The sequence below is a fragment of the Oxyura jamaicensis genome, chromosome 4 (genome assembly GCF_011077185.1).
Source record: "Oxyura jamaicensis isolate SHBP4307 breed ruddy duck chromosome 4, BPBGC_Ojam_1.0, whole genome shotgun sequence".
Classification (NCBI taxonomy): Eukaryota; Metazoa; Chordata; class Aves; order Anseriformes; family Anatidae; genus Oxyura; species Oxyura jamaicensis.
This window is the reverse complement of record NC_048896.1, coordinates 29,741,762-29,767,818: the sequence shown is the minus strand read 5'-3', so window position 1 is coordinate 29,767,818 and position 26,057 is coordinate 29,741,762. Positions and strand designations below refer to the sequence as shown.

Below are 26,057 nucleotides of genomic sequence, written 5' to 3'. Positions count from 1 at the left end.
TCCTATCAGCATTTTTAAGGGATCACACACCACGCTGTCACAATCACGCTAGAAGAAATCTCCGTTAGGTTTAGTCACTGAAAACACTGAAATAAGCCCTTAGTAGTATTTTTAATTGACAAACCCAGGTTATTAAGACATTTCCAAAAAGGACAAAAATAATGTCTGTAAGAACATTTACTCTAAAAGATATTAGAAGTCATAGCTCCTAACAGTTTTGGCAGAATACTTGTGAGAAGATACATGATGTAAGATGCTACTAAGGCTGGGATTCATTTGGCGAAAAAGGAAGAGGGAAGAGCTAGAACTGAAGGCTTAAATACCTGTCTGAATTGCTGCTGCTGCAAACAGAAAAAAAAAAAAAAAAAAAAAAACACAGGCCAATCCTCACTTCCTTATCTGTTGGGTTGTTCACTACATTTGTATCTTACTGAATGTAGCTGTAGGTCATTTCTGTATAAAAGTATGGAAAAATAAATTGTTTTTATCCAAAAATCTTTCAGGGTACATATGCTTTTTTTTTTTTCCCTGTGCTTTTCACCCCCCGTAAGATTACCATCCTGCAACAGAATTCTCTACAAGCAAGAACCCTGCATCTGCATCTGTATAGATCCACCAGGATTTATGTGCAATTCGTGACAGGACTTGAGGTCAACACAGACATCACCCATTACCGCATTCTTTTGTCTAAGATTCTAGCACTAGTAACACCGTTAAATAATCTTACTCTTACTCTAGTATGAGAGACGTTTTTCCAGAAAAATGCAATATTTAAACTTTCCGAAAACCACTGAAATAAAGACATGAATGCATTTGAGAAGATTTACGTTGGAAAGTAATGTGGAAAGGAAAAGCAAGAAAGTGCATGCAGCAGACACAGAAAGGGACCAGATTGCAGAAGAATATGTATCAGAGAGTAGGCAGAGAGAGAAAAAGTAAAATGTGTCAGCTGGAAATGTGAAATAAGGAATAGCAAAGCAGCTGCTATCAAAAATAACCTGTACCGTGACCAAAGTCAGTTAAATACAATTAAACGTGGATAAAAATATTTAGTCTTTTCTCACATTATTCTTCCATGTAAGCAATTGCAGGAGCACCAAAACTGATGCGTACTTAATGAAAACAGGTGAAGAGTAATAGTTGTTCTGTAAAGTTCACGGATCTTACACCTATGATGAAAATTAGTAACTAGGAACTGGCTTCTCAGTTTTTAAAACCAGACATGGTGTAATGCCCCCAAAGACTTGGTATAAGACATGTTCTAGTAAACAGACTTTAAGTACTCCAGCCCTAGTTTTGGAAAAGAGCAAACTGTAGGAAGTTTCTGAGTTCTACACAATGGGGAAGTTAGGCACTTGTGGTCAGTGCTGAACAGTAAGGTGTTCTTGATAAATTACACATCCATTTTAGTGCCACAGGAAAAAGGAAGTCCGAGTTCAAGCAAGCATTACAAGAGATATTAAGTGTAGGTCATCGCTTTGGTTTGTATTAGTACTGCAGATTACTCAGGCCCAAATCTTGATGAGCAGGTCTGAGGCCCAGTGCTGCAAAGGTTTGTGTTTCACTTATCATGTATCCCTGAGATGTCTATGAAAGAGGTGATCCAGCTCTTACTCTCATACTTGTAGACTTGAGTTGCTTCCTCTGCATTGGATAAGGCAATTTTATCTATGTTCAGTGTGCTCGGTTCACAGAAACAGCAGAAAACACACCAAAAATTACTAGATCTCAGTTTGTAGCCGTGTGATCCTTAGACATGATGCAAAGGTAGCAATGGAAAACTACAGCAGGGATTTCATAGGGAAAGCGGAACCATTCCCATCAGCAGCAGCCCATACGCGAGTCAGGCAGAGCTGATGGTGAAGCTCCACCCTTCAACGTAGAGTTACTGCAATAAATTCTATACAGTTTTTGTGTACAGACTACACACACATACACAGCACACGCACACAAAAGGGATTTACAAGATCCAGTTCTCAGCAAATTGTATTTCACGTGGATAAGCAAAACTGTCACAGTAGCCTTTTTGTTCTGAGAATTCATCCCAGTCAGTTTTTTTTTCTGATCACTTTATTAAAAATAAATAAATAAATAAATAAAGTAGAGCATTGTTATGTTCGTTCCCACTTGTTTAACATGTCAAAACAATATTTTATTGCAGAATGAAGCAAAAGTAGTCTTCTACATAGATAATAGCTGTAAGGTATTGTACTTCACTTACCAGATGCAAGTCCATCAAAGTCAGCATACTTGTTTTCCATCATAATTATTCCCCACTGTAACAGCAGTGTTATAACGTAGTCTTAACCAATTCAACCAACTATTACACAGAGAGAATTTTTGAGAAGAAAACAGGAACAGTGAATGAAATAAATTAAAATTACATTCAATCAATTGTTATACTGCCATCTAGTGCATACTGAATGTTCAACTATACAGAGAAATGCTATTAATTTCATAGAAGCACAGAATATCCCAAGTTGGAAGAGACCCACAAGGGTCATTGAGTCAAACTCCTGGCTCCACACAGGACAACCTACATATTACACCTTAAATCTGAGAGAGCAATCCTCCTGAGAGCTTCTTGAACTCCTGCAGGCTCGGTGCTGTGACCGCTGCCCTGGGGAGCCTGCTCCACTGCCTGACCACCCTCTCAATTTCAATAGTTCATGGTACCTACGACTGGCCTATAGTAAAAGAAGAGTTAAACTCACCAATTTGAATGTAGTCATGCATATAGTGAGCTTACCTAAGAGCAGTAATTGGGAGCAATTTGAACTGTGAAAAGTGACAGAGTATACTGAAAGAATAAATTTGAATATATATTGTTTCATATGCATATGAATAAGACTGGAGGAACAGAACCTGTGGAGTCTACTGGAGGGGCATTCAGCAAATGAAAAATAGTGTAGACGGGAAAAGAGCAGGTGGGATATAGTTCACACATTGTACAAATTGTTTTGTTGTACAAAAAACAATGAAATCAAAGACATTGAAATGTTAAAAGATGAGCTCAGGGATTTTGCACAGACAGGTTGTTCATAGAAAGTGAAAACCGTGTCCTGCTGCTGTGCAGGGAATTGAGTAAACCATTGCTTGGAAAAATCTTATTTTTGGTGTAAGAAAGACAAAGAGTGACTGAAAATTCATTGCAAAGATTTAAGGAAAGAGCTCAGGATCAGTACACTTAACTATGCAACATGTCTAGTAAAATTGGACTTATATTAAATAAAAAATGAAGGGGAAATTTAAGTCAAAGCATGAAAAGGTTTAGTTAAATAATTCTGGTACAAGCAGATGCTCAGTCAACGAGTAGTGTTCCTGGAGTACAATTTTCAGTGGCATCAGGAAAAGTCTCTTGCCAATTTTTGTATGCAAAAGAAGAACGCTGTGATCCAGGCAAATGTACTGGGGGCAAAAATGGATATCCTCAGAATCTAAAATATTCAAAAGACTACCTTTATCAGAATGCTAATATTTAGCCATACATCCTAAAACTTTAATTTATACAAGCCAGTTCCTGACAAGTTTATTTGATGTTTTTCAGATAAAATATTTGGAAAGTTTGAAAAAAAAAATGTGGAAAATGAAATCTATGTTTCCTTGAAAATTCATCCCCTATCTTTATTTTAATTTTATCAGTAGTTTTATTGAGTCAATTTTTCTCAGATGTTCCTCTTTTTCCAGGAAAATCATCCTAGACTCCATATAATCTAAACCCAAATATTTTCAGAAATAGGTCTGCATTTCGCTTTCCCTATATAGAAATGCTTGTTCTGTTCTGACAGCTTTATAACACAATATAAACAAAGATGTGATTTTGAAAAATCAGAAGAAAGTGATGAAATCCATAATTAAAAAGTACTCTGGAGAGGGAAAGCTTTGCACCCTGCAAATTAGGCGTTTCTTAAGCCCTAAATCAGCCCTAACTCACCTTTAATTTAAATAAGATACATTGTTATACTCAGTTTCAAAGTTTCACTTATACTTCTTGCATATATTTTTAAAACTAAATGTGAAATCAAGACTTGTATACCTTCATTAACCTCAAGTTATTTGCTTTTGAATGCAGCTGGAAATTCGGTAGAATTTTAAAAAAGGTAGGCAAGAATGCACATTCTGTTCTTCACAAGTCTTTTATTTACTGCTATGCTATATCCTCTGTCTCATCTGCATTAAGCAGTCCAAATTCTCTTTCTACAGGTTTAATAACTTTTATTTACCTATTTTCATCAGTCCTATCTTTGTCCTTCACTGACACATGGGACAATTTGCCAAATAATTTGTAGTAATAAAACAGCAGAATCATGCAATGGCCCCAGTAAGCCTCCAGCATTCAAATTTGTATACTCATTTATGAAAGATTGAAAGAGTTTTTATTAAAACTACTGTTCAATAGCTTGCATTGAAAGGTCACGGAAATTTTAATAGTTTTTTTTATTTAGGAAGTCACAGCTTCGTAGCAAGTGTCAATTTTTGATTAGATGATTATACCATGTATACAGTCCACAAAAAGCTTAGATGAAATGCAGTTTGCGTTATATGAAAAACAGAAACTATACACTGGAGAGAAAGATTCCTTTTACATGTATTCAGCAGTCCACACTTTTTTTACTCTCCATGGGATTTTAAAAACTTACAGACGCTTGGAATGAAACAAGTACCTCTGAAGTGTCTGTAATTTGAGGTTAGAATATAGACTTCACTTGCTGAGTATGACTGTCAGGACTGTTACAACCAATTAATGCAAATACAATTGTCCTCACTGTTATTTTTACCATTTCACTTCCCATTTCTATTTTTATTCACTCTAGGACATTTCACAAGCCCATATTCTCAGAGCAGAGACTTTTTTACACCGAGCTGAATGCAGTTTAAGTACTAATTGCACCTGCAATATGAATAAGAAACAGTAATAATAATTACATCTTATAGCTTGATGTGAAAAGGTTGTGAGCTTACTCCTGTTTCCATCCATGCCAAATTTAAAATAAAACTGAGAGAAAGAAAGGTAGGTATTAGACCTCTTTGTGAGGATACAATTGCAAAAGTTAATCCCCAAATATTGTAATTATTACTGATATGAAAAAGGTTATGCCTAAGTATAGGATTTAATCTTAGGTGTCTAGTCTATGCTAGCTTTCCTTAAAAGCTTTCTGCAAATAAGGTTGTCATAGCATGGCAGTATTGGGCCATACAACATCTTTTTCCCTTACCTGTAGCATAAGAATGGGGCATATCTCAATCTGTTTGGACTTCCCAACAATGGATCTGCCCTCAGGAGGGGACTTTCAAGTCAGGTGCACGAAAATGACCATGTCTGCAACACAGATAAAAAATGTACTTACTTGAGATGGTGTTTCTGAGTGATTAATCAAATCCCTGATTCTAGGTTTCAAATAACTGTTCTAAATCACTTCATGTTTTTGATTAATATCTTTCCCTCGTACTTTTTCACCTCATATATCATCCTTGCCAAACTCAGAATCCAACCCCACCCCAAACCCCCAAAAAAGAACAAAAACATATGTGCATGTAAGCAAGCAAGCAAAATGTGATGAGATCAATGTGCAGTTGAACGGTTTATTTGGTTGTAAATGAAAGCAACGGTAGCTAAGCAACCCAAGGTGATGTGTCACTATTTTTCATTCTAAATGAAACTTTTTTGATTTCTTCAAAAAAATTTAATGCTGTTTTAAGAAAAAAAAAAAAAAAGTGCTCTAAAGTATTTTTTTAAAATCAATATAGATGTATTTATAGTCAAAAACTATTCTAGCTGATGTCATTAACCGGCACTCGCTCGCTTCTTGGCTATGTGACTCGGTACAGTTCACCGCTCACCAGCATTTGTGTTTACTCCAGAACAGATACGTTAACCAGAGCACTGACAATGCTGTTCCTTGCACATCAACCAAAAGGAAAACACTTCATGCTTTTCAAGCTGAGCACAAGCTTAGTGGCATTATCCAAGTAAGTTAGATAGTTATGCAAAGAATAGGGAGGCTCTGGCAGTCACGCAAACCCTTGTAAAAATTGCACCAATAAGTTTCAGACTGATCTACTGAAATATCCTTAAAGTAGCTGGTCATTAGATCTGCTTAGATGTAGACCACACTGGCCACGCCAATATCTTTTCAAGGCAGAACACCTTCATAAAAGTAACACTAATTACTTGGACAGCAACCAGTGAATTGTGCCCTCACTTCAATTTCACTGAAAGAGTTTGTCCTGTGACTGCTGATCAGTAGGATTTGTGTTCCTGAGAGGAAGGAAAAAAGAGGAAGCACAATAAAGAACACAAATAAAGAACATTCGCGTAGAGCAGGTGGCACTGAGCAGGCTCATATCACAGGAGCTGGACTTAATCTTACTGAAACCAGTAAATTTAACCTGTTTTTAAGGCAATTGCCCAGATAGTTGAATATGTGTATCCATACAAACCAAGAACAAACGAATGCAAGTCTGGAATGTAAATACTCTGGGTAGAAAGTGTCAGTTGAGTATTTTTCTACAAAAAGATACTTGATAGAAGTCACTGAAAAAGAGATGAAAAAACTTGAGACAACCTGAAGAAGTCCATACCTCAAAAGCTTTTTCCCTTTGGTACTTCTGCGCTCTTTTAATGGAGGCAGAGCCAAGCACGCTGTTCAGGGCGACAGTCTTGGCTTCTCATAAGTAATGCACAAAGAACAATTCCGACTTGGAGATCATACTATCTTGTGTTCTTTCAAGCCCATTACAGCTTTCACAGAATCACAGAATGGTTTGGTTTGGGAGGGACCTTAAAGCCCACCCAGTTCCAGCCCCCTGCCATGGGCAGGGACACCTCCCACCAGACCAGGCTGCCCAAAGCCCCATCCAGCCTGGCCTTGAACACCTCCAGGGATGGGGCATCCACAGCTTCTCTGGGCAGCCTGTGCCAGTGCTTTACCATTCTCAGAGAATTTCTTCCTTATATCTAATCTAAACCTACCCTCTTTTAGTTAAAAGCTATTTTCCCTTGTCCTATCACTACACTCCGTGGCAAAGTCCCTCCCCATCTTTCCTGCAGGCCCCCTTTAGGTACTGGAATGCCACTATAAGGTCTCCCCAGAGCCTTCCCTTCTCCAGACTGAACAACTCCAACTCCCTCAGCCTATCTTCATCCAATGGCCTCCAGTAAGTCCAAGGATCAGAGATGGTCAAATAAAGCAAACAGAAGGTTAAGAAACATGAGCAGATGAACAGAGCACAAGAGATAATAAACGCGCCACTTTGTAAACTCCTATTACGCACACACTTGAATATTGCAGCCAGTTCTGATCCTTCCTGTTTCAGAAAGGATATAGCTGAAAAAGGTCAGAGAAGCTAACAAAGGTTATCAAAGGCTGGGACAACATCTGTAAGAATAATAACAATACAGGAGTATTCAGCATACAAAAGCGTGGCACAGAGTAGTAAGACAGAAATTAGCACAGATACTATGGGTGGCCATTGCCTTTCCTAGTGCAAGAACAAAGAATTGTAAAAGGAAATTAGCAGTGGGCAGGTTTTAAAGGAAATATTTTTCTTCCCAAGATTCACAACCATGAAGAACTAGCTTCACAACTAGAAACATGGTTGCCCAAGACCTTGTGTGTGCTTTAGCACAGTCTGTAAAGGCAACTGTGCAAATCCACTGCAGAGAAATCCACTAGAAATAATTAAGTGGATCCCTTCCTCGGGAAGTCCCTGTAACACAAGCATTCCGCACAGCAAGCCACGCTGCCTTTATTCCCATGCCTTCTTCTGGACACCTGCTGTTATTCACTCTTAGGGACAAGAAGGGTACAGGAAAAACTGCAGGGCTGGGCTCTGCCTCTGAGAGACTGCTCTCACTAACCTCCCAGATTCTGTTCTCTGCAAATTCCATTCTCATCAGCCACATCCATCCTGAGGGAAGAGGAACTGCTTCGACAGGGGGGAAGCATGTCCTGAACTCGCAGTGCCAGCAGCCCTTCCCCTCCTGCAATGCCACCAGGGCATGGGGGGCACCTCTGGGCCTGCTCTCATTAATCACAGAATCATTAATGTTGGAAAAGACCTCCAGGATCATCCCCCTACGACCAATGTCACCCACTAAACCATGTCCCCAAGCACCACATCCAACCTTTCCTTGAACACCCCCAGGGACGGTGACTCCACCACCTCCCTGGGCAACCCCTTCCAATGCCTGACTGCTCTTTCTGAGAAGAAATGTCTCCTAATTTCCAACCTGAGCCTCCCCTGGTGCAGCCTGAGGCCATTCCCTCCGGTCCTATCGCTAGTTACCTGTGAGAAGAGGCCGACCCCCAGCTCCCCACACCTTCCTTTCAGGTAGCTGTAGAGAGCAATGAGGTCTCCCCTGAGCCTCCTCTTCTCCAAACTAAACAACCCCAGCCCCCTCAGCCGCTACCCATGGCACTCGTGTCCCAGACCCTTCACCAGCTTCATAGCCCGAGATGGGACGACGGAGGCCGGGCTCCAGACACTGCGGCTCCTCCTCGGGGCGTGGCGGGGGGACGGGGCCTGCGCCCGGCCGCGGGGCGCCGCTTAAAGGCGGCGGGGCGAGGCGGGGCGGGGCGCCGAGATGGCGGCCAGGCGGCAGCCGGAGCTGGACAACGTGAGTGCGGGGCGGCCGGGCGGGGCTCCGCCAGTGCGCGGGGGCGGCTGTCGGGGGGAGGCGAGCGCTGCGTGGGTTCTCCTTCTTCTCCCTCCCGCTCTTTGTCATTTTTTGCCTTCAGCCAGCGCTTCGGGCCTCCTCTTCCTCCCCGCTTTGGTCGGGGGGAGGCAGGTGCCGGCAGGGAAGCAGGAGACCCCCGCCGGACGCTGCGGGCACGGAGCCGCGGCGGGGTGCGGGCGGCTGTTTGGGGAGCGGGGCGGCTCCTCCCAGCCCCGGGCCGCCGCCTCCAGCCTGTCCCCGCTGCCTGGGCTCTACCGGGTGGGGCTTCGGCTCGGCCCGGTGAGGCTGGTGCTCGCTCTAATTAGGGCGCTTCCTGGGTTTTCTGAAGGGGAGGAAATGCTCGCACGCTGTTCCCGTCCTCCCCGCGCTGCCTGGAGGTCATGCCGCCTAGTGCTTCCTGGTGGCAGCCCCGTTTCGGTGGGTGGTAGCCGGCGCAGCAGTAAGGGACGCGCTCACAGGTGCTGTGGTGGAGCTCCTGAAGTTCCACCACTGTATTTTGGAAGCGAGGAGCTCACCTGCTCCCAGCAGGCGGGGGATGTCCCGCCGAAGGAGGCTTGCTGAGGAGTTTAATTAGCTCGCCTGGGTGCTCGGGAGGAAGGAGGCTGGATGGCCTGGCCACTCATGTGCCTGTCCTGCGGCTTGCTTTCAGGCTTTAAAGTTACACGTGGAGATGAGGCACAGAGCTTTTTTGCTCTCCTACTTACAGGTCTTAAATTACACGAAAAGAGCAATAGCGTTTCTAAATCTTTAGGCCTGCAGTATAAGGTCATCTTACCAAGTGGGTGTTCCAGCAAGGGTGGCTCACGGCCAAAGGCTGGGTCATCAGGAGGCTGAAATGGGTGAGGAAAAGCCTGGTTGCTCACCTGTGGTTGTGTGAGTGTGGCACTCGCTGTACTAAAATAAAACTGACTGCTGGCTGAGATAACGCCGGGTGACTATCTCCTTTGTTGCAGGCAGCTGTCTATAGGTGGAACAACGCCAGGGAGCCAGTCTGGGCTGTTGTGGTTAATGTGAAGTGTGAACCTACATAATACAGTGAGTCAGGAACTGACTGGTAGGTTGGGCTCAGAGTAAATGGGGTTACATCAGGCTTGTGGCCGGTCTCTAGTGGGGTCCCCCAGGGCTTCATTTTAGGGCCAGTTCTTGTAAGTGATCGGACACAGGAATCAAAGGCATACTGAGTTTGCAGATGATACTAAACTGGGAGGAGCTCTTGGCTCCCTCAAGGTTAGAGAGGCCTTGCAGAGAGATATTAACTAATTGGAGTTCTGAGAAATTGCTAGCAATGTGAAGCTCAACAAGGGCAAGTGCCAGACTCTCCACCTGGGTAATCCTGTCTAAATGTACGGAGTGGGGGACAAGAGGCTTGAGAGCAGCCACACAGAAAGGGATCTGGTGGTTCTGGTTGACAGCACTGGTATCCAAAAGGGCCAGCTGTACCCTGGGGTGCATCAGGCCCAGCACTGCTAGCTGGTGGAGGGAAGGGATTGTCCTGCTCTGTGCTGCTGTGGCCTCAAGTACTGTGTGCAGGTTTGGGTACCACAGTATAAGAAGGACATAAAACTACTGGAGAACATCCAAAGGAGGGCTGTGAGCATAATGAAACGTCTGGAGGGGAAGATGTATGAGGAACAGCTGAGGTCCTTTGGTTACTTCAGAGCAGACTGAGGGGAAGCCTCATGGCGGCCTGCAGCTCCCTAACGAGGGGAGCGTAGGGGCACGTGCACAGAGGGGCACAGAGAGCTCTGCTCTCTGGGACAGTGACAGGACCCGAGGGAACAGCATGGAGCTGGGACGGGAGGGTCAGGCTGGGGGTTAGGGAAAGGCTTTTCAGTGAGAGGGTGGTCAGGTATGGGGACAGGCTCCTCAGGGATGTGGTCATGGTACCAACCCTGCCCAGCCCAGTTGAGGAAGTGTTTTGATAATGTTCTCAGACATATGGTGTGTCTTTTTTGAGTGGTCCTTTTGGGAGTTTGAGCCCATCAAGTTGGACTCTGATCTTTGTGGGTGTCTTCCAACCTGAGTTTTTGTTTTCTGTTTCTTCAATTTTAATTTATTTTAACAACTCATCTCTCCTCATTCTAGTATCTAGGAGAATATCCTCATTTGTCTTGATAGACCACTGTCTATCATGGCAATGAGGACTCCTCAATTTAACAGATATCCCAGTGGACTCTGACATGTCCTTCTGGATGCTCAGATCTCTGGAGTGGGATGGGTGGAAGGGCTTGCAGCAGAAAGCAAGGTTCTGTATTGTGTCCTCAATGACTGGTTTCTGACTGGTTATGTCTGAATGTCTGTGCTGTAATGCCATCACAGGCTGGTGTTACTCTGTTCTGTGTACTTTGTTTTGGGCTGTAGTTACTATCACTCCAGAGGAGAGTAGTCAAAACTTGATCAGGAATCTTGACTGGTTTTATCTATCAAAACAAACAAGCTATAGCATGGGAGACAGCAATGCTAGAGGGGAAACTTGAGCAGTTGGAGTTGCTGGCAAGCTTGTCATTTGTTCAGCATGCATATGTACAATCAGCTTCAGATGTATTGAATGACTGAGTTATAGCCTGGAATGGGCAGAGATTGGGCTGGGGTGAGTTTCTTGTCCACAAGAGAAGACTTTATCTCCACTCAAGCTTAACTTTAGCTTAAAAAAGGTACTACAGGAAAATTACATAGCTGAGGCATGCAAGCTGAATGTGGAGGGAAAGCCCCGAATGCTTGGCACCAATGTGACAAGTAAGGGTTACATATGCTCTACTGAAAGCAGAGTCTTGACCAGCCCCTAGTGGCATTGTCCCTCTAAATGGCTTTTATTCTTCCTTGCATTCAGCTTGAACTACTGCTGAGATGTACACAGTGAGATGTACTGAGTGTCAGTGGCTGGCTCACTTCAAACTGAGATTACATCTGTAGCTGGTACATGGCATTTGTCCTTGTCATTCCCTCAAACTTGTCTGGACAAAGACAAGAATACTAGACTTGTGAAGTACCTGTATTAAGTTATATGAAAAGGTCTTAATTGTCACTTCTTGGACCTCCTCATGTAAATGTACTATATTTGTGGCCTCACTCAGGAGTGATGCTCAAATATTTTTATTCTTTTTAAGACTAAACCCCCCTCAAGATGGAGGGCGATGCTGGGAGGTATACTGGTGTCAGATTCCTCAGGGATTGAATACCTACCCCAGAAAGATGTGAAGAGTTGGCTTATAACATGAGTATCTCTTGAAATACTCATCTTATTCTTTTTTCAAAGATGGAGTTGCTAACAAGAAATTGCTGTGACTTTATGATCCTTTTAGAGCTTACCTGTTTTTACTTCTCTCTGTTCCAGGGGTCCTTGGAAATAACACAGAGTTTAGAAGATGATCCTCTGCTGGATGCACCTCTTATTTTGTCTCATACACTGCATTCACAACTGAGGCCAAGATTTCATGCTATCCCAGCAGTTTTCCTTGCCAATTTTCTGTTGCTTATACATGTAAGTTAAATAACCATGACTTTCTTATGAAAATGTACTCTGAATTGTTACCCTTCATGTGGACATAATTCTCCCACGACTTGAACATGCTTTTCCTTCCAATCAAGCAAAACCTTCCAGTGAATTTTGATAATGTGTATGCTACATGATACTTGATGAATTTTAATTCCAATGTGTTTGTCAGTGCTAACATGCTGCAGCATATCTTTTTAGAGCAACCATTATTTAAAAGGCTTTTCTATGCTGTTGGAAATGTACTTTTAAAACACTATTGCTTCATAAGTGCTTAAGGCTAGATGTAGACAGCTAAGATTGGGTTTATGCCACTGCCTTCTGGAGGGTCAATTTTAATTGCACAGGGAAGACTTAGAGTATTTCTTCTTGCAGTAACCAAGCAAGTCAAGCTGGGCTTGCTCCAGGGTTTTTACGTGGTAATGAATGGAGGGGAAAAGGAATCCATGTTATTTCCTGCCCTGACTGACCTTTGGAGGTTAAGGTGGAAAAGCACAAAGCAAAATTTCATACCCAACAGCGTGGAAGTCATGCTGAGGCTGGTAGACAAATAGAGACTTCTGCATAGTGATGAGTTTCTTTCAAAAGCTGAAGATGTGTATTGCTGCTTATGGGCATATAGAAACTAAATGTGAAGAAGAGCAGGTAGAGAGCTCAGGCCATAAGTGCTAACTGAAATGGTACTCGCATAGCATAATGCCACTAATGTAGACATGAAGATGGTGCATGCGTAAAGCCAGGGTACTCAAGATGTGACTTCTAGTTTTTTTCATAAGTGAAAAATGCTGTGCTCAGTGCTCTGCAAAGTATTCTCTGCTGGAACTTCAAGTTCATCCCAGCCTCTGAGGCTTCTTTAGGCAGCTGTGTAAAGCCATTCAGGCAATATGCCCTGGCCTCCTAATTTGAGAAGTAAAATTCTCCTTCTGTCTGCCAGGCAGACTTAGGAACGACTGCTACTGCAGCTCTGCTCAATGGACTGCAAAAATTTCCAGTGGAAACTGAGTATCCAGCCATATTCACTTTGCCTGCCAGTGCATCACTCTGGTGCCCATCCCTCAGCACTTCTGCATTATGAAGGTAGACACTGCTACTGGTGGTAGAGCAGTAATTTTTCCACCAAACCTTGAGAACGCTGATGTGTACTGACATAACTGACGTAGCCAAACGTCAGTCACTCTGACCCTAGAAAAATGCTGCTTCTTCTGTACCCATCACTACTTTCTCTTCCTGCAAGTAGAGGGAAGTAAAGGCAGGGTGAAGAGTCCTGTCAACATGTGATCTTCCAGATGAAGTCTTGCTGCTGTTCCTGAACCTGACAAAGTAGCAAGTCAGTCCTTGGAGCAAAATGAAAAAGTAACCTTTTCTGTTGGTGCAATACAGCAATATGAAATTGCTCTATGAAATTGCACCCATTAAATGGTGCTGTCTCCTGCTGAAAAGAAGCATGTTGATGGATGGAGAGAACAAGCTTATGGGTTTTTTCCATTCCCCTGTGCTTCTGTGAATGTGTATAAACTGCGTGGAATATGAAGGATGTTAGGTTAGCTCCCAACAGATGGCCAACTAAAGTAGCAGGTATCTTGAAAAAGGTAATTCCAGGGTATGAGTATGTATGAGGAAAAGTTGTAATGCATCTCTAAAATAATTCATGTGCATCTTGAAGTATTTTTTCTTCTCCTTCCTGTGCCAAGAAATTGGCTTACGGAGCAAATGGCTTCTTCAGTACGGTTGCTTAGTTACATTAGAGTATCCTTATGCTGGTGTGTTGCTGGGCTGGGTGTTTGAGTGGCTCTTGCCAAGCCTTGCTTTTCTTCAAGGCTTTTGGTTCCTGTCAAAAGACTCGGCAGAACAGTAACACATACAGGCTATAAATAACTCCTTTGTATTAAACCTCTTTTTCTTCTGTATATATACATATGTAAAGCTGAGCTTCTTGAATACTACTTGCTAAGAATATTTTTCTGTATATAAAATTCCTCTGACCTGAGGTGAAAAACCTGTTGTTGGACTACCCTAGAATGTGAGTTGTCATCAATAAATGCCACTTGTAATGCAAGTTGTCAACTTCCTCATGTGTGCATTGCTGCAGTAGATTAATAAAGCTGCTGACTGTATCACAGAACTTAATATAGCCATTTGCTGTACTGACATACATTCCTGATGCTGGGAGGGAATTGAACTAGATGTGTTGCTGTTGTAAAATGGCAAACCTAACAGTAAATGGAATGATTTAACTGAGTTAGCTGAGTTACTAGCTTTGTAAGAAAAAGGGATGGTTAATAGCTTAAATGTTATGTTGATAACCATCCTCCTATTTCATTTCCCAGTTGGGTTACTTAACCCATCTCCAATAAAGTTTCTTGAATTTAATGTGTTTGAAGTTATATCATTATGGCTAATATAGGCTCTTGCTCCTCTTTTCTTTCACCTTTACCCTACCTATCCTCTGTGACATGGTGTTGCTTTTATGAACTGATGATTGTGTGCAAGTTGTTCTCTCCCCTTTCTTGCCTCCTTAGCCCCTCCATCACTTAGTGCATTCACCACTCAAGCAAGCTAAGGGCAGTTCATATCAGTAGTCATTTAATGGTTCTAGAAGACTCCCTTCTGTGAACTTTTAAAGGTGCTTGGGAAATGACAAAATAGCAAAATGAGTTCAAGGGAGTAGAAAAGGAGGGTGGTTTCTTGGATATCAATGAAGTTAAATACAGGTAAGTTCATAAAACAAAGCAGCTTTGAAAATAAGATGTTCCTCCATCTCCAGTCCTGTTTTCTACAAGGTATAATATACAGAATCTTGGAAGTTCATTTTAAGCCAAGAGTATCAGGGTTATTAAAGCTTTGTAGGCCTAAGTGATTTTTAGTGTATATAGCAGCTTTCAATTTTCTTCTGTGTTGACTTTTTTCAGTTTTAATGTACTCATTCTGGAGAATGAAACACTATTGGAAAGTACCATATTTTGTTGTTCAGTGAAAGAAAATGGTGGATTGAATTTTCCATGACTAAATGTTCTGCAAAGATCTGAAAAATAAGTAAAACTGTCCCCGTGCTCTTGCATATACTCCCAGATAATCTGCTGAAGACTGCCTTCTAGTTGGCCAAAGGATTGCATATATTGCTTTTAACTGCTGATGCTGAAAGTTTGGTAAAAAGTCTAGAAGACAAGAAAAGTTATGCCACTCGCCTGGTCACTCTGATATAAATTCTGAGCAAAATGGAATAATCTGGTAGTAATCATTCTTCAGTGTATTTAGTAGCTCAGAGGTATCACCTTGGTGTTGATTACTTGCTCTGTAAGGTAGAATGTTTGATACCCTAATGGTAACCTAGAGATTTTCAAATGGATTTAAGAAAGTTAATCTTCATTTATGAAATGTCAAACTCCCTCTGTCCAGAGAACGAAAAGTAGACTGTTCCAACAAGATATGAGACAGTCCTGGAGAGCAGTAACAAGTAGAAATGAGTTGAAAAACTCTTATGTATATCTTTTTTTCCCTTTAAAGTTAAAAAGACACATTAAAAAGTGCCTGGGAATCAAATTAATTTACTTTGAAAGGGGTACTCATGTAACAGTATAATCAATGTGGAGGAAATGCTGAGAACAGTTCTCAACTTTGTTCAACTCTGCTCAGGCTCAGTCATGAGTGTTACTGGAATGATATGTAGTCATTGTGGTGAGAGCATCTAATGTTTCTAACTAATAAAATCAATTCAGGAAGTAATGCACAATTTCATAAGTCTCTCTATAGTTAGATGTTGACTAGAGTTTTTTTCTTCCTTTCTCTTCTAGGTTGCTTTTGTTGTTCTAGCGTTTTTAGCAGCTATGTTTTGTTCTTACCCTAATCCAAACCAGGATAAGTGCCCTGGAAACTATACTCACCCACTGAAAGTGCAGACTGTCATAATCATTGCAAAAGTAATTCTGTGGATTCTGCATGTTTTTTTTGAGCGATACATCTACCACCACCACAGTAAAGTCAGAAGCAGAGGGTACTTCTCAATATATCGATCAACAAGACACCTAAAAAGGCTTCCACTTGTGATACACTCTACAGGTAAAGTGACCTTGTTTTACTGTTCTTTTGTAAAGCCTTAAATTTTGACATGAGGAAAGGCTGAAGAGCTATTTAACATATTATGAACTTGTTAAAAATTTGGCTATGAGCATTTGTAAATGCTGTTTGAGTCAGATGGGCTTTCTGACTCTCTGTTCTGTCCTGCCAGATGCATGTCGTAAAGAACATAGTGAAAAAGTGCTCAGAAGTATGAGGCTGAGTAAGACATCTAGTGATTTGTAGTCTTCAGCCATAAAATACTCAGCCATCAAGGTCTTTGGCTGCTAGTGATGGCAATTTGCATACTGATTTATCTAGTTTGGTAAGTGGCATGACTGCTAATCTGTTATCCTTCTGAGGAGTGTAGTCGTTGCTTTTCAAGCTGTGTTTTAAGTAGAAATGGATGGATCACCTGTTGCTCAAGAACTGTCTCAAACTAGTCAAACAATTTTCTAATCTTCAACAGGGCTCTATAACGTTTGGTCTATTCCCTGCATCTTTTTCTTTGTTTGAACAGTGTGATGTATGGCAGTGTTTTATCTTCATATATTTTATGCTACACCGCTGGCCAGTAAAGCTGAAAGATGTTTCAGCAATTAGTTGTTTTTGCCTTTTTTTTTAAAAAAAAAAATGCAATAAATTGCAGTATCTGCCTAATTTGAGGGGCTTTTTCACATATAAGTGGTAGAGGAACAGGAAAGAATGGTCTCACAGTATTTTTGTCTCTTATCTGTAAATCTGAATAACTGGAATATATATTTTTTTACTAGCCTTGATAAATAGTGGTACTACTGCTCCTCTAGCTTTCCTTCCACCCGGTCACTAAAAGATCTAGTCACCGTGAGTGTAAAACTTCAGGCTATGGCCACTAGGTAGAGCTCTGAAGATAAAAGATGTTTTTGGAGCACAGTAAAAAGATTAGGCTACAGCAGGCTTATGGATGTTTCAAAATAGTAAAAGGACTGTTCTACCTGTTGAAATATGGATTATTAAACTCAAAAGCCCTGCCTCCTGTCCTAGGTTGAGTCCATGTCTCCTCTTCTGTACCAGCTGTGGGCAAGTGTACAAGCAATCAGATCTATGCTATGAACTTTTTATGTAAATCACTTCTAGATCGGAAGGTGGTGAGCATTATTACTGTGAACTTCCTGCTGTGCTAATTGGTGCTGCTATCACTTCCATCCTGACAGTTCAGTTGCCTAATGTAGTACAAAAGAACTTGAGTTCCCTAAACATGGGGTTATTGATGGTCTTTATAAATTGAATGGGTTTGTTAATGGTCTTAATAAATTGAATGCTCTATCCAGACTGGTTACAGCATTTCATTGGGGGCAGAACCTTTTTGTATTCTGTATCAGAAGTATGCTGCATTGTATGAGAAGAGGGGCTTTAAAGAACTTAGGTCTATAACTGTTTATCCTTGACTAATTGTATTCAGTTTAATTTTCTTTAACCTGCAAGTGTTAAAAGAATAGCCAGGCAACTAGAAGCCTGTGCAGATCTCTGTGTAAGGAAGGGAAGGGGTTAGTAGTTGCAGTTTCTTTTTTTCAGCCTCATATTTAAATACACAGAAGGAAAATACTTCTCATTTTGAATCATGACTGGTGTTACCTTCTAGGAATTGGGGGAAAAAAATCATCTTGAAACAGCTTTGAGGATGAATAGTAGCTATAAGGTTAGAAACTGTTTAAGTGAACACAGGTCTGTTAGGTGTGCCTAGTCCACTTCACTCTTAAGTTTGAAAAATCAGTAAGAACCCATTCTATACCATCACAAATACTGAAAGAAATCTTCATTTTGCTGCCGGCAGTTGTGATCTTGCAACAAATATAACACTTGTTTTCTAGGTAATGCAGCCCTGCTTTTGATTCTGTCAACCCAGCATTCCTTTCCTGATCACAGTAAAGTGTACCTGTATCTTATCTTGGGAGTCCTCGGTGTGGAGCTGATTAGTTCACTGACCTGCTTGGTGATTTACACAGGTGAGATGAGTTTTGCCTCACTGAGTGAGGAGTGCTGTAAATGCTACTGAGTGCTTTTGTTTGCCCTCAGAGTAGCTGCAGCTGGGGTACCTGCAGCTATAAATACAACATGATTTTGTGCCTGTAGAGGAACCAAGGCAAATCCAAAATAAATGGGAAGGTTGTCAGGCTTGGTTTGGTTTCGTGGTGTAGTAAACAAAAGCTCTGTTAGCTTAAAGCTGTTGATCCAGTGAAGTGGCAATATAAACAACTGTTGCAAAAATATTCTCTCAATGGGATTGTCTGTTTGGGAGTGCGTTCTCAAATGCATTTGTTGCAAGTTGTGAAGCAGTGAGAGATGGCTTTATCAGATGCTCTAGGATTTACAGGTGGAACTTAAAGAATTGATAGTGTGGTGTGTCTCCACCTACAGACTAATTCTATATTCCTTTCTTTTCCTCTTGACATGTTCTTACCTCAAAAGCCACAGTTTCTCTGTCACTAAAAATGAAGAATTCCCTCTTTTTTTAAAATATAATTGCTCCTAGAGTATTTTCTAACACTAAAATAAAACACTGCTCCATTGATCCATTACTTTGTGTTGTCCCTGTCTTGTAAGGCTGTCTGCTTTTAGGTTTGGTGTAACTTAGCAAGACTTCATAAGCTTCCTTCTATCAAACTACAGTAATAGCATCTAAAATGCTGGTTGATAAGTGTTTGAAACAAATGATTTTCTAATCTCATTTGAAAAGCTACATGGGCTTGTGTCATGTGAGCTTAAACAGAAATAACTTAGCTGCATTGAAAACACACTGGAAAAGGTACATGACACTAAAGGAAAAAGCAGTTATCTCTAGTTTTCTTTGAAAAACAGAAATGCTTACTGCAATGTGTCTGATATGACATGCTGGGTCTTGAGTTAAATGGTTTGTACTCCTGCTTCTGAGGTGCTTTTTATTTACAGCTACACAAACAAGATGATAGTTTAAATAGCCTCGGTAGCACTGGTTTCTCCAGTGGAAGGAAAAAAAAAAAGACCAAAACTTAAGTTTGCTCCTGACTTCTAATCAAGTAGTAGGATAATCAAATAGTAGGAAGGTAGATACACCTGGAAAACACCTCCTTTGGGACTGCATGCAGGTTAAAGGAAAAACTATTTCTACAGTCCTCAGTGTTAGTCATAATCTGACTTCTTTGTGGCTCTGTTATATATAGATTTAGAAGAGTGTTTCTTGTAGAGACGTTTTGGTGTGTTCTTACTGATGCGGTTGATGCAAATACTGCCAAATGGCTCGGCCATCTGGTACATAAAACTAGTCTTGACTCTTCCTGCAACAATATTGAAGTCAAAACACAGCAAGAAGTAAGGTTGCAGCTCTAAACTACATCTGCCTTCCATAAGAGTGCAGAGGCCTGAAGGCATATAGTCTTGTCAGGCTTCGCCTGTCTTTAGACAGGCAAAAGAAGGAAGAAAGCAATGAGGAAACATGAGCATGGCCATCCTACAGAGCTATTCCAAGAATGCTATTCCAAGAATCGTCCTGCCTTAGCATAAGCATACTTACTTTGCTGGGAAACTCCAAGTAGAGATAAGCTACAAAACTTCAATGGAACTTCAGGAACTCCAGTGAAACAGTATTTCTTACCGAGGCCTCTTGTAGTTCAGCGGTATACTATGTGTCTCTTACCTTATTAAAATAGAGTAAGTCATGGTCAAATTCCTTGTAAATAGGTCTGAGACTGGAGTTTCTAAGAGCTCTCAAAAGACCTGTCACCAGGAGGATTATCTCCCCTCACTTTTACTACCAGTGCTTGTAAAATCCATCACCAATTTATACTAGGAAGGTACAGGGTGTGATTATCCAGATTGAGTTGAAGGAGGCTTGAGGAAGGGTCCAGTGCGTGGTGGAACCAAGGCAAAGGAGGGACAGAGCTGCAGCACAAGTAGGGAGCGGGCTGTCCCTTCTGGCAACAGCTTCCTTCCTTCCTTAGCAGCCTCAGAAGAATAGTCTAAGCTTCATTCTCTAAAGCTTGATGGCTGTACAAAGCAAGGATTTTTTTATATGACTGGAGGTTAAGTTATATAAACAAGTTTGTCACCTTTTCTAGTGGATGGTGTAAGTTGTTTTCTATCCCAACACATGTTGAGGTAAGCTAACAGACTGCCTGCATGTCTCCTGGGTGTAATGGTTGTTTGACGGTTTTGTCTTCAACCTGTTAGACATCAAGCTAAAACTCTACTGATGTACACAAAAGTATTTGGTCAGTTTTTAGAAGACTGTTGTGACAGTCTGCTGCAGTTTTACCTCTCAGAGCAGTCTGTGACAGGAAATATGAAGCCTCCTTTGTAGGATACTGTAAGGACAGTCCCCTACTGTGTTGGAGTGCCTCTCTAAAGCAAACACTTAGCAGGTACCACTTACTGTTAAGATTGTATCACTAATGTGGCTCTGCAACTCAAGGAGCAACCCTGGGGAGATTAACATGACTCCACTATGAACTCATGATGATCAACCCCTTTTTTGTGTCAATATATTACCCAGAAAGTTTCTCCTCTTCAGTGGAATGGTTTCTCTACTAGTGAAGTATAAACAGTTAGGTGTAGAATGTTATAATGTACCTGACTACTTCTTGTGTAACTATTTAATGCCTCACAAATGAGTTATATGGAATACCTGATTGTGAATTGTATAGATCACAAGATGGCTCCGACAAGTGAGAAGTCTCTAGAATTACAGTGGCCTGTGAAATAAAACTGCTGTTCTTAAAACATCCTCGGTCAGCAGTGTATGCCTACATAGATGGAGGATCCAGAGGTGAGGGATCAAATCTACATGGAATTGCTAGGATTATCCTCTAACAGACTTGACATACATAAATCCTTCAAGTGAGGTAAATGTGCCTGGAATGAAATATGATATAGATAGCTCTAAATGTCAGCATAATATCTTAAGTTCCTAATTGATAGGGCAGAGTTGAATGTTCAAAGGTTTACTAAATACATGTATTTAATGACTTCCTTGCATATTTCTAATATAACTTTAATAAAAGACTAACATTCCCACAAAAGTATGTCGGAAATTCCTCATCTATTCCTTTGTGGTTTTATTTGTAGAGGAATACAGTCAAAGAAATAACTAACCTTTGAGCCCAACTTGTAGCTAACCTCTGGAGGGTCTCAGCATTGTTGTAGGAGGGTGGCCTATAGTAAACCCTGTAATATTATTGACTTGTAAGGACAGCTTTTCTCTGCTGTAGTGTAGATTTCTCATGGAGCCAGACTGATTTTTTTTCAGTGGCATAAGATGTATTGCTTCACAAGTGCCCCTAACTACATAGTCGAAAATATGTAATCTGGATCTCTGCAGTACATTCCCTTCCTTAATCAGGAGCTGATATTGAGTAACTTCAAATATTTCCAGCTTTCTTCCACAAATAATGCGGAGGGTTCCTGTAGCTTCTCCCATCCTTGTTGTACATCTGTTAAATTTAGTCTTAAACTTTATTCACAGATGCCAAGGAGTGACTTGGTTTTGATAACCAACGTTGTGAGGCTCACAATATGAAGCTGATCAAAGAGCCACTGTTTTGAATACTTAATGGATTTTTGTACCAAGTCTGCCCTAGTTTTGGAGCATGCAGACAAGCTGCTGCTTCACTGCAGGTAGTCTAGTTAAAGTAGTATTTATGAGCTCAAAATAGAAGTTCTGACCTAGATACTAGTATAAAAACTTCCTACTATTTTTATTGCACATTGCTTGATTTGTGGCCTGAATTTTGAGATCAAATCTCAGCTTCCCTCTCAGAGGCAACTAGATCTGTTTTCCGCCCCCTTAGACTGTGGTTTACAAGCTAAGCAGCATGTTCAGGTTTCCCTATTCAAGTCTTCACTCATTTAGGTCCTCAGTCTTTTGAGCAGCAGACTGAAAAAAAAAAAAAAAAAGGTGTGTGGGGGGGGGGAATTGGGGGGGAAAAAACCTCACTAGTTTATAATCCCAGCTATACCAGAGAATTATTAGAGATAAGGTTCTGCTTTTACTTCTACTTCTCCCCAATCCCATGACTGTCTTATTGCCTTTCCATCTTCTATTCTAAGGTGAGCTTATATTCATCTGCTACAGGTTTTTTACCCTGGATAAAGCTTTTTGGTGGTGGTAGTTTCCTAATACTTGATGAAACTTCTTCTTTGCAGTGAAAATAAGCAACTTCAATCGTGCAAAGCCAAGGCCTGACATAATTGAAGAAGAAAAGATGTACGCTTACCCTAGTCACATTACTTCAGAAGTTGGATTCAGGTAAGATTTTCCTGTATTAATCTTGCCATGTGTTAAACTATGGTATATAGTCAACGCTGAATAGTGTGATTTTATTTCATGTAGAAATAGTTTTATAGACTTCCATCTGTCAACCAAAACATAAGTGAAGCTTCTTCAAAAAGTTCTTTGGGGGGGAGGGGGGAAGAATCGATTGTGGGCAGCTGATAGATGAAGAAGGAAACTTAGCAGCTTTGTCCTGTGTCAGCAGTTAGACGTGAGATTCCAGAAAGGGGTTTGGAATATATTTCTAGTTTGCAAAGTAATTATTAATGTGGGTCAGTCACTTGAGAGGAAGATTCTCAGTGATACAGAGAAGCTATCCAGCATTAGCCTCACAAGTACTGAGGCTGTCCTTTGTGTACCTTCTCACTGCTTCAATGTCTTCCGGTTGCTGAAATGAGACTGGTTATGACAAGAAAAAGTCAGCAAAGCTAACTTGGATTTCCACATATGAATTTATTTTGAAACTTTCTAATAAAGCATGACTTTTGTATGCCTTACTGAAAAATTGAAGTGCAGAAGTCTAGAGATGCTGATATTTCCACACTTCCCCAGGTGTCGCAAACGCAGGCTGTACATGCTCTTATGGAACTTGGAATTAGATATCCAGGATACAGGAAGGATTTTGAGTTGTCTTGGTATTTTGATACAATGTCTGACTTCCATATTGATATCAACATCATGGTGAATGCATGGGGGACCTCATTCCTTTCTCACTCAGCTTTTCCCCTGAGAAATCCTCAAGTGCCCAGAAAACAACTTTGCAACAATGACCAGCTGAGGAAAAGACTCTGATCTCTTGATTAAAGAGTGCAAGCTTCCTGTGAGAACTGATTGCAAAGTAGTTATTTTAATTCAGGTCTATAGAACTCTGACTCTCTTCCCCTGGAGAGTTAAGGTCTATTGAAAAGTGAATCCTGTCAGCCCTTCAGTTGACCTTGAATGCTTTTTTAATACTATGACCTCCACCACCTAGGCTACTGACCAGGAGCTGTTCTGGTGCTTTAAGTTCGTAGTGCAGTTTACGGTTGCAAATTTTGTCAAAAAGACTTCTTTCTTAGCTTGACCACAGTAGGTTTTTAATTGGACTTAAGTCTTTGTCCACTTAAGTTGTTGTTCTGAGTACTCTATAAGAACTATGATTAAGGGCAACGTTACTCCATGAAGTGCTGCAAGGCTGGGGAGCAGCTTCCTAAGTTCTGAGATGCTCACCTGTGTGTTGAGAGCAGACTTCCAGGTCAGTCAGCAGCAAATGGTGAGTGAGGGAAGGCAGGAGTATTTGCCAAAACTTCAGCAGTTGTTCTTTCTGTTTTAAGTTTCTAATGTCAGGTTTGACAATTCCATACCTTATAAACAGAGAAAGTGGCATGGCTTTCTTGGTTGGTACAATTCTAGCATGTAGTCTAGCTCGCTAGCTTACGTTGGTTAAAATGAGTAAGCAGCCTTATTTTTCCTGTAACTGCCTTACAGGAAATATGTAAATATTACTTATGCAAATATGACATTAAATTTAGCCGAATCTTTTGCTCTTTCTCACTCTTCCAAAAACAAGGTTAGATGGATTGCTTTCTCCCTGAGAAGCAGTCAAGATCTTCAGAAGTAAAACTGAAGAGAGCAGCTTGTTGCAGTATTGGTTAATCAGCAGTGACCTTTCATATATCAGAAAGCTATTATCTCGTACTGAAACCTGTATTTACTTTTTCTTTCTTTCAAGGGAAAACTCAAGTTTAGAAGAGATAGTTGAGAAGCAAGGAGATGTAATAGAGTATCTTCAGCGACACAATGCACTGCTCAGCAAGAGACTGTTGGCGCTAACATCTCAGCAAATAAAAAGTTAAACTTTGGAAAACTGCTGTTGGAGCACAAGAGGGAATATGAGGCAATGCAATATCCAAACTGTTTTGTACAAATGACTCTTCAATCATCTTTCACACTTCAAAATAGAAGTTAAACTGGAAGCATGAGCTCTGCATTTGCTGTAAGCCTGTTACAATTGGACATACTGGCTGCTTTCACATCAGTTCTGAAGAAGATCTGGAGCTTCAAGGATTCTAAAATCCTAATAGGTTACAGTTGGACTTGATGTAATGGTTTAACTTCTTTCAGTTGTTGCTATTATTTTGCCCTACTGTAGTCTTGAAGTACTTTACATTTCTGGACTATAAATTTGTTCTCAAGGAAAAGGTAATTTTGCAGAGGATGTCTTCACGGTCTGCAGCGCTGAAGTTGAGGACAAGACATGTTCTGTTGCAGAATTCTATTACTTCCAGTGTTAGAGGTGGTATACTTCATTAACTCTATACAAAATAGTTGCTTTCTAGATCTGCCCCCTTTTTCCCTCTGCCAAGAAAAGGAATGTATTGTTGCCTGTGCCAGCAGTGGAACTTGGCATCCTGTTAAGAAAAACAAAGGCACTGAATGCCCTAAAATGGTATATTTCACATGTGGTACAAAACAAGGTTATGATAAGCAATCTGAGCAGCTGTTCAGAACGTTGGCTTTAAATCTCCCAAGAGGTGTCTTCAGGGCTGCTGACATTCTTTTTACTGAGATTCTGTGTCAGCAAAGACTAAACAGATTCTTGTTCTGTCTTCTCTGCCTACTGAACTAACACAAATACTTGAAGCAAGCTCTCAATGACCTGGTAAGCAATTTGAGTGGCGTTTTAAGTTAGATCCTGTACAAGGTGCTATCACAATTGCAGTTGCACTTGGTCTACATCTTGATTCATAAAAAATGACAGCATCTTAATGAAAACAATGTGTATGTGTGTGGTTTAAAAAAATAAAAAGTTTTCTGGAAGTTGGAGAAACAAGAGTCTGCAGATTGGGAAGGGGGGTGAAAGGACCATTCTCCTCCAGGTACTACTTTGTCTACCAATGTAGACTAAGCATTATTTTAGAAGCCAATATCTATGGGAAGACAGGGTAATCACTGGTCAAAACTTGGAAGAAGGTCTTCATGGGAAGTTGTCTTGTGGTTGAATGGGTGTGGGAGGGAAGACAGTCTTTCTATTTTGGTACTGGGGCACAACTTTAGAAATAATTGTTCAGTGTGTAACAAATATGGAGGTTGATAAACAAATATTGGGGATTTTGCTGCTATCCAACACTAAACTGTTCCCCTTAATTGTTGTTGGTTTTTGTTTTTTTTTGAAAGTAAAATCAAGATTTTATAATAAACATGTGAGGGATACAAATGTCTTTGGTTTTAGAACTCAGGTTTTGATGTGATTGTGTGTACTGATTTATATAACTTCTGTGAAAAGCAGTGAAATGTGACTGTGACGTTCATGCACAATAAATGCAACTAAGGAAAAGTGTGAAATCTGTCATTATTAAAATCTTCTCTTCAAGACCCTGGAGTATTACTCTGAACAATTGTAAATTGCTGAGACAAAAGCATTTTAATGTGGAGCTCTAAATGAATCAAGGCTGAGATATCTGAACCTGATTTGTATACTACTTCCCCCCTTTCTTGAGGGCAGGGAGGCTATCAATGAGAGTTCTAAGGAAAGCTGAGAAAGCAGTAAGACTGATGTCTGCATGCCA

At 40.9% G+C, this 26,057-nt stretch overlaps 1 protein-coding gene across 2 annotated transcripts; it reads left to right on the top strand.

Annotated features, from left to right (window-relative positions):
• The first annotated feature begins 8,489 nt into the window (after positions 1 to 8,489).
• Positions 8,490 to 25,833, top strand: TMEM192 (transmembrane protein 192). 2 transcript variants are annotated; one of them, XM_035325505.1, is made up of 6 exons: positions 8,490 to 8,620; positions 12,015 to 12,161; positions 15,965 to 16,229; positions 18,077 to 18,211; positions 22,383 to 22,485; positions 24,221 to 25,833. In XM_035325505.1, exons 1-6 carry the CDS (start codon positions 8,588 to 8,590, stop codon positions 24,342 to 24,344), a joined length of 807 nt encoding a protein of 268 aa, XP_035181396.1. In that variant the 5' UTR covers positions 8,490 to 8,587; the 3' UTR covers positions 24,345 to 25,833. The 2 variants fall into 2 exon arrangements, with proteins under 2 accessions (XP_035181396.1, XP_035181397.1); XM_035325506.1 differs by lacking the exon at positions 8,490 to 8,620 and adding an exon at positions 13,554 to 13,675 and having other exon boundaries at positions 12,024 to 12,161.
• Positions 25,834 to 26,057: the final 224 nt, after the last annotated feature.